This window comes from Engystomops pustulosus, chromosome 2 (assembly GCF_040894005.1).
Source record: "Engystomops pustulosus chromosome 2, aEngPut4.maternal, whole genome shotgun sequence".
Classification (NCBI taxonomy): Eukaryota; Metazoa; Chordata; class Amphibia; order Anura; family Leptodactylidae; genus Engystomops; species Engystomops pustulosus.
The window spans coordinates 206006047-206022665 of NC_092412.1; the positions used below are offsets into that span (position 1 = coordinate 206006047).

Consider the following 16619-nt stretch of genomic DNA (forward strand, 5'->3'; position numbering starts at 1 on the left):
CTTTTTCAGCAAAATGTATGTGGTTCTGAAGCAGAGTGAAACAATTTGATGAGATCATCTGCTGGCCTCCGAGCCGCGTACAGCAGTCACAGAGAGAAGAAGAGGAGAGGACTGCTTCTGCTTTGGGGCAGCCAGGAAAGGTTAGTATAGAGGGGATAGGTGGTTGGGTGGTGGACTGCATAGAGGGGGTTACAGACAAGGGCCATTGTAAGTGTGTGGTCGGGGCTAGAGAAATCGGGTATTATAATTCTGTAACCCCCCCCCCCCTCCCTATAATTCTCCTTTTTCTTTAGGCCACTCTTCATAATGCTCTATTTTCAAAGAGGGGCTACAGGAGAACACGTCTTGTATTTACATGTTTCCATTTTCACATTTTTAAAACACTTTCTTTATCCTTTTTGATTTGGGCTTATGCAAGTCTCAGTCCCTACAAGTGTCTTCCGGCATCATCTTTTTAACTGGTGTTCTTTAAAGGTTTTCTTAAACCTTTCTTAAATTTTATCAATTATATCGTACAAGGCGTTTGGGCTATGTCTACATAAATTGGTTTTCTTTGACCCCTTTATGACTGGAGGTCATTGGTGCCTGAATGTCAAGGTCAGTTTTTGCTATTCTGTTCTCCGATTCTTTAAATGACAATACCTTTGGAACCGCTTTAAATATCGTAACAATTTTTACTTTTGTTTTTCATAATAACGTGAGACTTTAACTTGATAGGATAGTTTTATTAAAACATTTATTCTTTACCGAATTGGGCTACATTCAGACGATGTATGCCCACCGTACCGTAGTACGTCGGGCATATATGGGCGCCGGGAAAAAGAGCAGGGGATGAGCGCCGCTCACCCCCACCCCTCTCCATAGGCATATACGGCGCTGCACTGTACCGCTCCCGTACAGGGTCGTGAGCCCATAGAAGTGTATGGGGGACGTATATCGGCCGTATATACGTTCCCCATACATGTGTGTTAATGTAGCCTTTCTAAAAATGTGAAAAATAAGCATTTTTTAAAATTGAATACGCTTTAACCAAAATATGTTAATACAATGTACAGCATCAATCAGCCACCCTTACCCTCGATCAGCTATAGATGCAGAGTGTGCATGTACTACTGTAAACTCTCAGTAATATCTCCCCACGGCTCCATTTTGCCTTCAGCAGGAGAGAGGGGCGGAGGGGGGGGGGTACAATTCAAATGCCTATTTCTTCTGCACCATGTCACCTGACAGTTCTGGTGCCATATTAAAGGCTGCCTGTCTCCACAGATCTCCGCTGTAAACTACATATTAGTGAAGTTTTATAGTATTTTAGTAATGCCCTGGTATATTACTGCTTCCAGGGTTCGGGAAAAATAACTTTTATTCCATGTCTGTCTAAAGATCTCGTCAAGGAGGCGTGAGAGCTTCACGTTATAGTCAACCGTTCTTGCCTCCTCTCCGCCAATCAGAATCCTTACCCGGCCCACACAAAGCCCCATGGCCTCACAAAGCTCAGATCTCGGTCCTATTAAAAATGTATAGGCAAAGCTGAAAGGGTAGGTGTGAGCAAGGTGGCCTACAAACGTGGCTTAGCAACTCCAGCTCTGTCTGGAGGAATGGACGCAAATTTCTGCTAACTATTGTGAGATACTTGTGGAAGGAAATCCAAAATATTTGACCCAAGTCATACAGTTTAACCCCTTACCGACGACATGTGACGTAATACTAGGTCACAGGCCGGGTGTGGGTGCATGGAGAGGGCTCACGGGCTGAGCCCTCTCCATAGCCGGCAAGTCTTTGCTACATATTGATTATTTTCCCGCTGATCAGGGAGCAGCGATCCGTCGCCATGGAGGCCTCGGGCATGGCAGTATATGATAGGATCGTACAGACAACCTAGGGTTAAAAGACCCTAGGGAGTCTGAAAAATAGTAAAAATAAGTTTAAAAAAAAATTATAATAAAAACCCCTAAAAACTCAAATCACCCCCTTCCCCTAGAACTGATATAAATATAAACAGTAAAAATCATAAACACATTAGGTATTGCCGCGCCCGAAAATGCTCGATCTATCTATTAAATATAACAACGGTTTTTCACTGCATTGTGAACGTCATCAAAAGCCGCAAAAAAAACACACCTCCCAAAGCTCCATATACCAAAGTATAAAAAAGTTCTAGCGCCAGAAGAAGGCAAAATACAAAGAAATTTTTTTGTACAGGAGGTTTTAAATTTTGTAAATGTATGAAAACATTATAAAACCTATACAAATTTGGTATCCCCGTAATCGTACCGACCCAAAGAATAAAGTAAACCTGTCATTTGAGGCATACATATTTGGGAAATCCGTAAAATCAAAGCCCTCAAGAATATGGCACAAATGCGTTTTTTTTACCAATTTCACTGCATTTGGAATTTTTTTTCCCGCTTCCCACTACACAGCATGGAATATTAAATACCACCATTTTGAAGTGTAATTTGTTACGCAGAAAATAAGTCATAACACAGCTCTGTACATGGAAAAATAAAGTTATAGATTTTTGAAGGTGGGGATTGAAAAATGAAACGCGAAAAAGGGCTGCGGCGTTAAGGGGTTAAAGGAAATGGTGCCAAATACTAATGAAATGTAGGTAAACCTTTGACTGTGCAGAAAGTAATAAAAATGCCTTAAAATGTTACTTGACATAAGGGAAATATAATTGACCTAATGTGTCATTTATATCGTGTAAACATTGGTTTCAGCTATCCATTCCTTTTTTTTTTTATTTCATGCCATTTATTTTATTTTACTTTCTGAACAAACATCTCAAGCGTCCAATCAGGAGACAGTTGAAGATAAAATTCTGTGAATTTCGGTACATTAGTAGATCTCGGTTAGAAGGAATATTAACGTCTTCACTTTCTCCTGGGACACTTACCTGGCACAAGAAGTGGCTAAAATGATGGAAGTAAATTTATTTTACTGCATTTATAAGCATGGATCAGCCCTCCCTATAGACTTTCCTTTTTCACATCCTTATTTGCCCTGAATGGAGGGAACCATTGGAAGGTAATTCATCTTTTATTAAATTATTTTATAAGGTTGCCTGCCATTTGGAAGAATAAAATTGTGTCCAAAAATGTCTATTTATTAAATGTGACTCTCAAGTTCAGAAAGGTCCCCTGGCATAAAGCATACATTTCTGTATTGCATTTTGCAGGGCCTCCGCTTTGAAGTCGTTCCATCTTGGTTCAAGGAGACCCTTGACAAGTCCATGTTTTCTGCCCCATATGAATATGCTGTTGAAACTGCCAAACAGAAGGCCTTGGAAGTCGCCAGAAGGATGCATGTGGTTAGTATGACCTTTTTTCATGTTGCTTTTGTTTTCTGGTAATAGGTGTTTAGCCCAGAGTTGGAATGTAAAATGATATTTGTATATCTAGATAGTGATGGTAACGACTGCAGAAATGTATCATAGCAAGTGTATGAGAACAGAGGAGGAAATTCCATCATTGACTATTCATGTTTGTGATGTACAGTGTGTTAAAAGAATTTAGTTAGCCCCCAATTGTACAAGTTCTCCCGCTGAAAAAAAAATGAGAGGCCCATAATTGACATCATAGGTAGACCTCAACTTTGAGGGGCAAGATGTTAAAACAAACAAACGTGGTGTGCGTGGGGCCTTAAAGACACCTGTCCACAACCTTATACAATCACACTCCAAACTCCACTATGGTGAAGACCAAAGAGCTATCGAAGGACACCAGAAACAATATTGTAAACCTGCCCCAGGCTGGGAAGACTAAATCTGCAATAGGCAAGCAACCTGGTGTAAAGAAATCAACTGTGGGAGCAATAATTAGGGACTCAGATCCTTCAGTGCTAGATGTGTCCCCCTGCTGAAGCCAGTGCATATCCGGGCAAGGCTGAAGTTTGCTAGAGAACATTTGGATGTTCAAGTAGAGTATTGGGAGAATGTCATATGGTCAGATGAAACTAAAGTTAAACTGTTTGGTAGAAACACAACTGTGACAATGAATGCTGAGTTGTATGGGGGTGCCCACGTCATGACGAAGGGCTGTTTCTCTGCAAAGGATGATTGATCCATGTACATGAAAGAATGAATGGGGCCATGTATCAGCAAAGGCATTAAAGATATGGGAGAAATTGCACAATTGGTGGCTGACTAAATACTTTTTTCCCCACTTTAACTACCGTATATACTCGAGTATAAGCCGACCCCAGTGTAAGCCGAGACCCCTTATTTTACCACCAAAAACTGGGAAAACCTATTGACTCGAGTATAAGCCAAGGGTGAGAAATGCATTGGTCACAGACAACCCCAGTATACAGCCAGCCCAGCCTGCCCCCAGCAGTATACAGCCAGCCCAGCCTGCCCCCAGTGGAATACGGCCTGCCCCTGTGTAGTATACAGCCAAACCCAGCATTAAAAAAAAAAAAAAAAAAACTTATATACTCCCCCTCCGGTGGCCCCGATGTGCAGCGCTGCTCCCCCGATGTCCGCGCGGCTCGTCTTCTTGCTTCTGTGCCGTCTTCTTTCTTCTGCAGGGAGCCGCCATTGCTCTCTCCTGGCCGGCGCCTAGTATGACGCGCCGCTGCTGACGTCATACTAGGGGCCGCCCGGGGGAAAGACATGGCGCGGCCCAGCAGAAGAAAGAAGACGGCGCGGAAGCAAGAAGACGAGCCGCGCGGACATCGGGGGAGCAGCGCTGCACATCGGGGCCACCGGAGGGTGAGTATATAAGTATTTTTCACTTATTTATTTGACTCGTGTATAAGCCGAGGGGACGTTTTTCAGCACATTTTTTGTGCTGAAAAACTCGGCTTATACATTAGTATATACGGTACATAGGATACAGGGTACAGAGACAGACAGTCTTCGCTTTACATATTAGTCAAGCGGTGGAAAACATGTAATAGATGTATATTTGTAAATGATCTAATATCTTGCCCCTCCACACCTGCGCACACATTACTAAAAACATCAGGTACACGGCCCAGCCTTTTAATACTTTTAATTATATGGGCCTCCTGTCGTCGGATTAATGGCATTTTATTGTAAAAAGCATACATAAATGCATATATTCTTGAAAATAGTTATACACCACAGGAGATTTTTCCCATTTTCCTAGTATATTTAAAAACTTAGTGCCTATATGTGATGGTAACATAACCTTAACTTGAGTCACTTGGTCCTTTTTATATTAATAGATGTCTCCTGTCACAATACCACTTTAGTGCTGTATATAGGTTAATATCGTGTTGTAAAGAACAAAACCGTTTGCTATAGATCCTCAAAAGAGTTAGTAAATCGTGTAATTATTATAAATGTTGATGTATATGTATTCATTTCTATAAGGGAGTCTACCACCAGTTTTGAAAATACATTAGAAGTTGTAAACAGTGTTGGGTACTGTCCCTGCAGTGTGTGTTGTGTGTGATAGCAGGACTGTGGAAAATTGCATTTATATTCCAGGTTAGTAGCTTGACTTGACTTGACTGCTGGGTGTAATCTCTTCACGGAATACAGCAAATACCCTCTCCAAAACTCTTAAGTAAAAGGAGTATCGGGCTTGTTGGGGGGGGGGGGGGTCTGGGAAGCAGTGCAGAAATGAAATATTACAGCATATTGAGAAGACCCCCTTCCACAGTGCCCCATGTCCAGCTACAGTCCTGACATATATAAATGCACTTTTTTACAGTCCTGCTGCTACTAACAACAACATACAAGGCTATTATTACACAACTCTACAGGGCTGATATCTAACATTGTCTGCAGCTTTGTATGGTTACAACTGCAGGTAGACTCCCTTTAACTGGAATCAAAATTTGATGATTCTTACAGTAAAGTGGAACATTGGAGTAGTTCATGTTAGTTATAGGCAGTTCTTTTAAATGGGTCTTGTTAGCTTTCCTGTAATAATTATATTCTACATAAAATAATATCTCTGGTTGTGCAATTCCTTTGTTTTCCATCTAGTAATTCCTGAATAAATGGACAGCTTGTGTCTGCACACATTGATACTGTGCGATCAATTTATTGCTTTTGTCTTTAGAAACATCTAAAAACTCCTGATATTGTCATTGGAGCCGACACAATAGTGGTAAGTAGGACTTGATTAATGACAATCGCCTAACATTTAATAAATGTGAGTTAATAATTGAGACCTCCATCGCTCACCTGCAGAGAACCCACCATGCACATACATTGTACAGACAATCCACAATAGTGTGATTTCTTACAGGTCTTGTTATTACAGTTTAGGCTACATTCACATCGCGTTTTATGGTTACATTCAAGGTATAAACCTGGAAACCCTGCGTATATATGCTAAATGTAGCCATACACATATACTGGCAGACCTAGGGAACCCTTTTATATTACTCTCCTCACTATATTGCATCCAGCAGGAATCAAAGGACTGAAAGACCCAGCAAGTTACATCTTTTGATACTGCTGAATGATGTGTAGGCTTAACAGAGGCCATAGTAGCCTTGGGGGAACAGATGCAACAGTTTTGCATTCACCCCCAGCCTCAGCTGAGTGTTTGCTCTGGGATGTCCCTAGAGATAAGTTACGTCATTGGGGGAATATCAGCAGCATCCAATCATTAGCTGCTGCCAGTGTTCACTCCTCCTCCCACTTTCCTGGGGTAGAGCTGAACAGGATAACATATGCCATTGTATGAGCAAACCATAGGATACAGCCTAACAAAGACCTGAGGCTGTCATGGAGACATATCGTCGCTCCCCGATCATGTCACGGGGACAATATGGCTCTTTGCCGGCAGTGATTGAAGGGTTAACACCAATCATGGGTTTGCTGCAATACGCCCCCTACAGCAACAGTCAACGTGTGACATGCTATTACGTCACATGTCAGTTACGGGTTAAAAAGCAATGCAAACGCAAAATGTGAACCCACCCTTAAAAGGAACCTGTCATCAGCAACTGGCCTAATAAACCACTGCCAGTATAATGTTAAGCAGGTTAACACCTTATATTTTTTGTTTCTTTCATGGTTCAGTGTGGTGGCAACATCCAGAAAATCCACTTTGAAATGAGGTATATTGGTTGTATAAAGTCAAAGAGGCGGAGATTTTAACATTGAAGTCAACTCTGAACACCACCTCCACTATGATTGACATCATGCATCGTACATCCGTGCATGACATGTGCAGTACAGATCCGTGCCCTCTGTAGTGGCTGGTCCATGGTATTGCAGTTCAGCTTCCTTTTCCTTGAACGAGAGCTGTGCTGCAGTTCCATGGTCCAGCGGCTACACAGAGAACGGAGCTGTACTTCCATTTCCGGAAGTGTCTTTTCACTGGTTCTTACAATGAGCAGAGCAACATACCTAACTCCAGATTTACTAAGAGACTAAAGGGACATGCATCGGACATCAAGAGATCTTGTTAGGGATGTCTCAGGATGCAGGGCCATCAATTACAGAAGGGGGATTTCTGAGGAATGGAGAGCTTGACTTCAGTGTTAAAAACTCCACATCCTTGACATTGTACAACAAATTTATATCTCACTTTAAAATTGATTTTTCTGGATGATGTCACCCCACAGGGTCCTAAAAGACAATGTCAACCTATTGATAGAATAGATCATCCATGCAGGATAAGTGAGGTTCTGACACTCGGACAGTTTCCCTTCGGACAATCTCAGCACACAAGGTATGCAGTACAGATCCGTGGCCTGTGTAGCGGCTATGCCATGTTATTGCAGTTCATCTTCCTTTTCCTTGAACAGGAGCTGTGCTGTCCATGGTCCAGCTACTACGCAGAGAACAGAGCTGTACTTCCATATCCGGATTTATGTGATTAGGCGGAGTTTGATCGGTCGGATATTGATGATCATAAGCTTCTAATAGGTGGAAAACCCCTCTCTGTCTGCTTTGCCTATTTCACAATGAGGAAATATTTAGTATTTTATATTCCTACTTGTGTCCTTGCACATAGCAATTGTATGCGATAATAAGATTGTATCACAAACCTGCCGTTCTTATAAAAGCTAGCGTCCCTTCTATTCTGTACTCTACATGTAGATGTGGGATCTTATCACTGCATTGTGCTTTTTTTACAGACGCTGGAAGACGCAATCCTTGAAAAGCCTTTTGACAAGCAGGACGCTTATAATATGCTATCAAGGTTGGAGGCATTTGTAGTGAAAAGCAGATTTAGATTAGCATTTTGTAATAAAGGATGGAACAATCGCTCACATGCCGTACTGAGGACAAATATGCAAATCCATCTGTATTTTGTCAATCTTTTGTACCGCTGCTGAATAGTATGTCAAAGGTAACACTAACAATTCTTTCTCCTGCATCTCATAGGTTAAGTGGTAAAGAACATAGTGTCTTCACCGGAGTCGCCATTGTTCATTGCACAAGTCAAGAAGGTATTTTTTCTTTTTGTTCACAATTTTTTTTGGGTGCATTTAGAGAGTGTTTTTTCTAACGGTAGATTATTCACTCATTGAAAAATTAACTCAACAACTGGCATGTGTCAGCCATGTAAAATCAGGACATGCAAAATCATGTAAATGAAATGCGTGTTTTATATATTAACAACTCCAAAAGAACTCCCGGTCCGTACAAAAGCACCTTGGATGTGTCTTTAAATTCTGTATATTCATTCAGTTCTCAAATGATTCAAGCAAAGATATAACATGGTTTCATCCATCAGGTAAAAAGTTAGTTTTCAAAAAGTACAATTTTAGAATCTAATGCACATCTAAAGAGGCTACGGGAGGATTTAGTAAAGGAAATCTACCATCAAAACCTAGCATGGTTAAACCAGGGGCACTTACTTATTGATCTGTAAATATGAAAATCTTCTTATATTTGCTATTCATGGCCTCCTTCCTTCTAAAACCAACTTTATGCATAACATTATGCTAATGCGCCTGAAAGGCTCTGGGGGGTGTTTCCAGAGCACCTCTTGATGTCTTTACACTGGTTGTTATGATGAGCTAATGAGCACAGCAGGTCTCCCCTCCCCCTGCACTTCCTGCTGCCGGGTGGGTGGGGTGAGTGTGAGACATGCTCTGCTTATTGTTACAACCAGTGAAGACATTACCAAGGGGCTCTGAAGACCCCCAGAGACCCTCAGGCTCATTAGCATAATTATTTACGTTTATTTTAGAAGGAAGCCATAGGTAACATATATAGGTCACTGTGCCTTGATCTATGAGTAAGTCCTGGTTTATCCATGCTTGATTTTGATGGTAGATTTTCAACACCAGCCTTCATTGTCACCCACACCCCTTGCCAACATACCCAAGTCCAGATTTACTAAGATACTAAAAGGTCTCAGTAAATCTAAAAGTAGGGTCCTCTGCTCTGCCCTGTTTTTCGTCAGGTTTGACTTATTTCAGTTCATTCAAACCTGGTCTAAAAAGTTGGTGAACTCTCCGCTGTTTCAGGCGGTGACTTTAGTAATTCCGGTGACTTTAGTAACACTCTGCACCTCCACCCATTCATCTCCATGCCCTGTCACACCCAAAGTAGAGTGCAGGGTGCAACCAGCTAAAAATCAACTGACATGCCGAGTTTAATGAGACTTGTCCAGCAGAAATGCTAAGTTTTACTAAATACCCCCTTTACCTCTGGACACAAAGGTCTCAGACAATGTGCTCCCTTTTTCAGTGCTTGAGAAAGGGTTTAGCTCTAGGAAACATTGGGGTAGATTTATAAAACGTGCCCTAAGGTTGGACAGTGCAGAGTTAGACTAGACAGTTTTATTCTGCACCAGATTCACATAAGTGTCTGGTGAGGGTGTTAAATCTATAAATCTGGTGCAGCATAAGACACTCTAGTCGTAGGTTTACTATACACTGGAAAATTAGGACAAAGATCTGTTGGGTCAGCAGTATTTTTGGCGTAAGATCCCCTTTTCACAGGCCACCTTTCTTTTGTTAAGCTCATGGTAAAACTGTCTAAAACCCTTTGTAAATGTGGAGCAGACAGTTTTTTAGCGCAAACTAAGACAGAATTCTTTTGTAGACAGATTAATAAATCTCCACCATTGTTTTTTATAGACTATCGAAAAGTGTGCAGTGCCCTTTCTAATTTATCTCCTTTTATGAACCTTACTTGGTTTTGGTTTAAAAAGGGTGTACAGGCACCCTAACATACCCAATCACTCCAAGGTATGTCTAGTATACATCCAATATTATGGCGGGACTGTGAGTTGAAAGCCTCCACCATATCTGCAGTTTTTTTTAGGATGATTGTCTGATTAAGGGTTTGCTTTATACAGCTATATTCTTTAAAGGGAACCTGTCACCACATTTGCACATATACAGGCAATGCCAGGTTCCTATAGAGCCCTATTTACTGACTGACCCATTTTTTTTTTTTTTTTTTTTTTTTTCTTTTTAGCTAAAAATGGTTTTGCTTACATCCACATAAATCACCTTATATCCTTTACTACTGGCATCAAAGATGGTGTATCCTGCTCATCTGGCCCCTCCCATCTAATACTCCCCATTTCTTATGCCTCCTTACTGCTCACAGTTCATATCATGTGATCAGAGTGACATCATCTCAGGTCCGTTAGCCCCTTAACAATAGCAAACTGTACCCCATGTATGTATCTGACCACATGAAGTCACAGCTGTCTCCATGGACTTAAGCTCCTCTCCATTCTCAATGGAGGCTGCTGTGATTTCATGTAATCACATACATTGTGTACAGTTTGCTATTATTAGAAGGCTAAAGGACCTGCAATGATGTCACTGGTCACATGTCATGAATGTAACACAAGGCACTGTGTAAACAAAATTGACACAATATTTGCCATCTGTACATAGAGCTTTATATGTCTGTAGTTGAATATTAGCAGACAGTCCCTAAGTATAAGGTGGCAGAGCAGTGATTTGGAGAGACACAGAGCTGACAGTGACAATAATGGGGCGTGGTTCACTGCCAGCCTGCGAGAGAGAAGAATCGATGTGGAGTTGGGTATGTTGGCAAGGGGTGTGGGGGACAATGAAGGCTGGAATAATAGTCAATAGACTTGAGTCACAAAAGATGATTTGGATTTCAAAAAATGGCTGTAATTAAGGTACAGGGCCTAACTGGCAGCTGATATTAGGTGAAAGGGGAGGACTAATCAGCAAGCATTGTTAGTCAAGGGGGTCAAAATCTGTTGACAGGTCTTCTTTAAAGTATATTTATGTTTAAATAGAACTTCTGTGTTGTTTTTCTGGATGTTTAGTCATCGGATACTTGCTTATATTTCAGATAACCAGCTGGAAACCGATATTATAGATTTTTACGAAGAAACAAAAGTTAAGTTTGCAGAACTATCAGAAGACCTTCTGTGGGAGTATATTGATAGTGGAGAACCAATGTAAGTCTTACTTTACGCTGTAGAGAAAATGTCACCAGATTTTAACCTATGAAACTACTTGTCCCCTCAGGTATGAAATGTATTTCCTAGAATTCCCTCTTATTTACAAATGAATAACATCTTTTCAAACCTTTAGTGAAAAGAGTCAATTTGCCTGAGATGACTCAAATTTAGAGGCAGATGTGGGAGTGTCATTTCAGATGCTCCTATCTTCAGTTCTATAGCATAAGAATAAGAATGCTGTCTTTCTGCAGTACTGGAGATACAGGCATTTTGAAAAGATTTTATCTGCAGTTTGCATTTCCAACTATATTTTTATCTGCCCCAAGCCTGACGATATGGACGTCTCGCGTGACTGTCCCTGCAGACTCTAAACAAAGTTGTGTAAAATATGACACTTCTTGGCTCATATGCACATGACTTTGGAATTGATTTTTTTTTTAAATTTATATGGGAGAGATTTCACATAAAAGAGGGAATTATAGAGGGAAGAATTCATACCCTACCTGAGGGGGGATAGTAGTTTCATAGGGTTAAAACTGATGATCGCTTCCCTTTAATAAAAGATGTTATGCTTTCATTTTTGCTTAGTGTACTGTATATATTCGAGTATAAGCCGCCCCAAGTATAAGCCGAGGCCCCTCATTTTACCACAAAAACCTGGTCAAATTTGTGGGGTTAAATTTATGAAAACATTATAAAACCTATACAAATTTGGTATCCCCATGATAGCACCGACCCAAAGAATGAAGTATACATGTTATTTGGGGCGCACAGTGAAAGCCGTAATATCCAAGCCCACAAGAAAATGGCGCAAATGCGTTTTTTCACCATTTTCACTGCATTTGGAATTTTTTTTCCCTCTTCCCAGTACATGGCATGGAATATTCAATACCATCACTATGAAGTGCATTTTGTTACGCAGAAAACAAGCCGTCACACAGCTCTTTACGTGTAAAAATAATAAAGTTATAGATTTTTGAAGGTGGGGAGTGAAAATTGGAAATGAAAAAACAGGAAAGGGCCCGGTCCTTAACCAGTTAAGTTAAATATAAATAAACATATTGTAAACCCATCTAATAAACACATCCCCCAATTTATCGTTGGCAGGAGCTTTGTAAATCGGTTAATGAACTTCAAACCCGGTGGGTTCGGTCACACATTCAGTTTTTTGGATGTAGTTTTTGATGCCAAAACCAGGATTGGAGTGAAAATAGAGGAGTAGCATTTCATAATGATATGTCCTCACCCATTATGATCCACACATACTTTTGGCTTCAAAAACTGCATCTGAAAAACTGAACATGTGGCTCCACCCTGTCGGAGCTAGCACTTTTACTTTCAGCATAGAGGAGGCGCTGTGCTGTGTTCCCAGTGAGTGTTCTGTTCATCCCATCCACAGCCATTATAATCTATGTCAGTGATAGGGAACGTTTTATTGGCCAAACCCCCAAACTACAGCCAAAAAGCTACGTATTTATCACAAAGTGCTGACATAGCAATTTAAGGTGAAACTTATTACTACCTGCTCTGTCATGGTTTTCAAATGTATTGGTGTCTTGGAAGGAAGGGAAATTCGGATTATCATTGTTGCTTCCCTCCAGGGTTCAGGAAGAATTGGAGGGCCGGAGGTCCAATAATAATCTAGCCCTGTCCACCCCTCCATGTACCTCATGCAGTTCCTGGAAGCCCAATGCTTCAAAATAACGCTGAACTATCCAGGACCGCAATCACTCAATCTGTAAGGCGAACTCTGTGCTGTGGTGATGGCCTGGGTGCCCACAGAGATGGCTCACCGTGGGCACCTGTGCCATAGATTCACCACCACTGATCTAGACTCTCTCTGTCCTAGGAGTCCTGTGCCTGTACTGCTTGTGTACCTGCTCCAAGTCATATACACCCACATTTATTGAATGTTTTTATTCCTTTTTTTTAAGTAAGTGGCACAACTAAAACAAAAAAAACATTTCTATATGATTTTAGTTGTCTATGGATAATGTTGACATTTAATGGATAAAGCTTTTGGGTGCGTGTGGGGAATGATTTCTGTTGCTTTTGATTGGGCAAATAAAATAACTTTCTTAAGATTGTGATCCCTTTTAATGTTGGGAAGTCATCCCCCATCTACTCTTTCAGTTAAACGCATTTGAAAATGGAGCAGGTTACATAGAAATCCTGTATTTTTCTACTGCAGGGACAAAGCTGGTGGCTATGGGATTCAGGCTCTAGGAGGAATGCTGGTAGAAAGCGTGCACGGCGACTTCTTAAACGTAGTTGGCTTCCCCTTAAATCACTTTTGCAAAAAGTTGGCCGAGATGTACTACCGACCAGCAAAACACACCATACACAGAGTGAAGCATGACTCCATTCCTTATGTTGAGAGCTTTGAGAACCTCAGTGATGTAGAAAAAGACTGCAGCACTTCCAGCAAGACCTGCGAGGCCAAGAAAGGAGTTCATGATGGTGTCTGTAAAACTAGAGGCTCGGGATCCTCTGTGCCCTGCACTCCACGTCTACAGAATGGGCTCGAAGAAACGCCACCACATTGTTCTCAAAAGCTGGCAAAAATATTTGATCTCCTCGATGGTTTTAAAGCATCAAAGGTAATGTGATTCTTAAAGTGCATGTGATCGATTCAATAACGACTGACTTGATAGTTTAGTTCTGTATTTGTGACACATATAAGTCATACTAAGCAATGCACATCTGATAACTCAGCAAGTTGATATCTGCTTATCCTGTAAATATGCTATAAATTTCAAGGATGTCTATAGACACCCTTTTCATCTTGCTCCTACAGTAGTTTAGGAATTTTCTCTTGTGGGTGTAGCCACAAGATTTTGAGTTTTTCTGCCCCCAAAAAAGGCTCTTAATGTAATTTTAGGGAACCTGTCACTACATTTTCACAAATACAGCTAGTGACAGGTTCCCATAGAGCCCTATTAACTAAATGACATCCTTATTTTAGCTAAAAATAGCTTCCCTCACATCCCCAGAAAATCAACTTTGTTCCCTCACGTGGAATTAAAGGGGACGTGGCCTCCTCAGCCGAATCCAGTGGCTCCTGCCCATGTCCCATGCCTTTTCTCGCCATTCACACTTTGTCATGTGACCAGGGTGATGTCATCTAAGGTCTTTTTACGCCCTAACATTTGCAAAATCTAACCCATGCATGTATCTGATCACATGAAATCCCCAGCATGCCTCCTAGCTCTACCAAAACCTCCATGGAGGCATGTTCTGATTTCATGTGATTGGACACATACATGAAAAATGTTAGCAGGTATAGGACCTTAGATGACATCACTTCGGTCACATGACATGAAGTGCTGAATGATGTAACAGAGCTCTCTCAACGTTCCAGTAAGGTACTGCGTAAAACATGTGACATAATGCTTCCTATAGAGCTGTACATGTCTGTAGTTGAATATTAGCAGACTGTCCCAAAGTACTGGTATCAGTGAGACCTGTCAATCAGGACTAGGGATGCAGGGCGGTGCAGTATCCATTATCATTGGATGCGCCTCAGGTGAGTTGCCTATACTGTAAATTTACAAACTGGTGTTTTTAACATTGCTGCCATGGAAAGGAACCACTTAGGGATTAGGGCAATGATTTTTAATCAGTTTTTTATGAAGCATTTTATTTTGGGTGGATTAATTTTAAAGGGAACCTGTCACCACAACCCCCAATTCTCACCATGCACATGTTCCAATAGCCCATAACATTACATTTGCATAGTTGTTTTTGTCATGTTTGCGAGGTAGGTTCGCTATAATTATACAGTGTATTTTTCCAAACTCTCGAGTCCCGGGGGCACAAATTTAAAATCGAACTGCCGTCTGCTCCTGGATCTTTTCCCCAGACACACATCCTCTGATGTCGTGGATGGGCTGCAGCTAGGGACCACAGGAGGGATGCCTGCTTCTAAGCTGCCGCCCATCTGTGATGTCAGATGGACTGGGAGAAAGATCCAGGAGAAGATGTCCCGCAAACATGGTGAACTGACACTGGGCAGATCAGGGGAAGGCCAAAGGGTACACCCCGATGCGCGTTTCGCACTGATGCACTGATGACGAAGCATGAGTACCCTTTGGCCTTCCCCTGATCTGCCCAGTGTCAGTTCACCATGTTTGCGGGTAAGTGTGCAATAGCAATATGAATTTTTTGCCACTACATCCCCTTCTTGTCTTGTCTTACATTTGACATAATTAATACTGCTATACATACTACTAGGACCCTGGGCTTATAGGGGTGGCCACTGGTCTTCTGTGTTGCCCTATTTTCCATCTGGGGCTACTTGTGTCCCCTATATACTGTATTTATACCTCCCCATTTGAGGGATATACATGTTGAATTTGTGTATTTGCTTTCAATAAAGAGTATTATTTTATGCTAACAATTGTTGTTTGCTGCACTGGTTCTTTTTGGTTTTCAGAGTGTTTAGTTTGGAGAGGCATATATGATCTGTGAAGGAGTGTAGGGGTTATTTTGGTTTTGTCTTCTTTTATCTAACACTGAAAATAGAGATGTTTGGTAATGGGAAGGAAAGCCAACATGGCTGGGAGCATCCCGCTGTCATTTCTTTGTCAGAAGCTGCAGGACAGCCACCTATTTGAAGGGGTTACACACCACCACTGCAAAATGTTATCAGTAGCCTCCTTCCTTCGAAAGTTTTAGAAGTTTAAATTGTAAACTTTTACAAGAGCCCCTCCATGCTGTAGCTTCACAGGCTGTTACAATGGGCAGTACCTCTGTATGAGATTCCAGCATTCAGAGGGAAGGGGTAGTGCAGAGGGAGCAAGGGGAGACAGTGTAAGCACCTGTAAAGCTACAGCAAGGAGGGTCTCTGGTAACACCTTCTAAAACCTTTCTGGCTCATTGACACAATTTTTAAAAATTTTTAGAAGGAAGGAGGCCATAGATAACAAATATATAGAAAGAAGATTACCGTATTACAGTCATGGTGCCCGGATCTATTGTGAAGTTTATTGTGCTCGATTTTGATGGCAAATATCCTTTAAGCTTTAAGGTGTGCATACCCTATAAGTGTTATGTTATGCCACAAGTTGTGCTGGAATATGCAACTTAATCATTAATATGTGTGTCCTACTGTATCATTTACTGATGGGATAGATGGGGGGGGGGTGATGTTTTCTGGTGAGTTCCCCACTAGAAGCTTTGCAAGTCGAGTCAACAGCTTTTTAGATGTGTTGTTACAATTTCCCAATTCTTTCAGTCCAGTCCTGTAGTGGAATTATTGAAACACGAGTGTAG

At 41.3% G+C, this 16619-nt stretch overlaps 1 protein-coding gene across 2 annotated transcripts in view; it reads left to right on the top strand.

The window, feature by feature from the left end:
- Window positions 1-16619, top strand: part of ASMTL (acetylserotonin O-methyltransferase like) — a 40116-nt gene that overhangs the window by 5612 nt on the left and 17885 nt on the right. For both annotated transcript variants that reach the window (XM_072137905.1, XM_072137904.1), the window contains exons 3-8: window positions 3179-3310; window positions 6036-6083; window positions 8071-8135; window positions 8321-8385; window positions 11234-11342; window positions 13537-13945. In XM_072137905.1, coding sequence (XP_071994006.1) covers window positions 3179-3310; window positions 6036-6083; window positions 8071-8135; window positions 8321-8385; window positions 11234-11342; window positions 13537-13945 — 828 coding nt within the window. The remainder of the gene's footprint in view (window positions 1-3178; window positions 3311-6035; window positions 6084-8070; window positions 8136-8320; window positions 8386-11233; window positions 11343-13536; window positions 13946-16619) is intronic.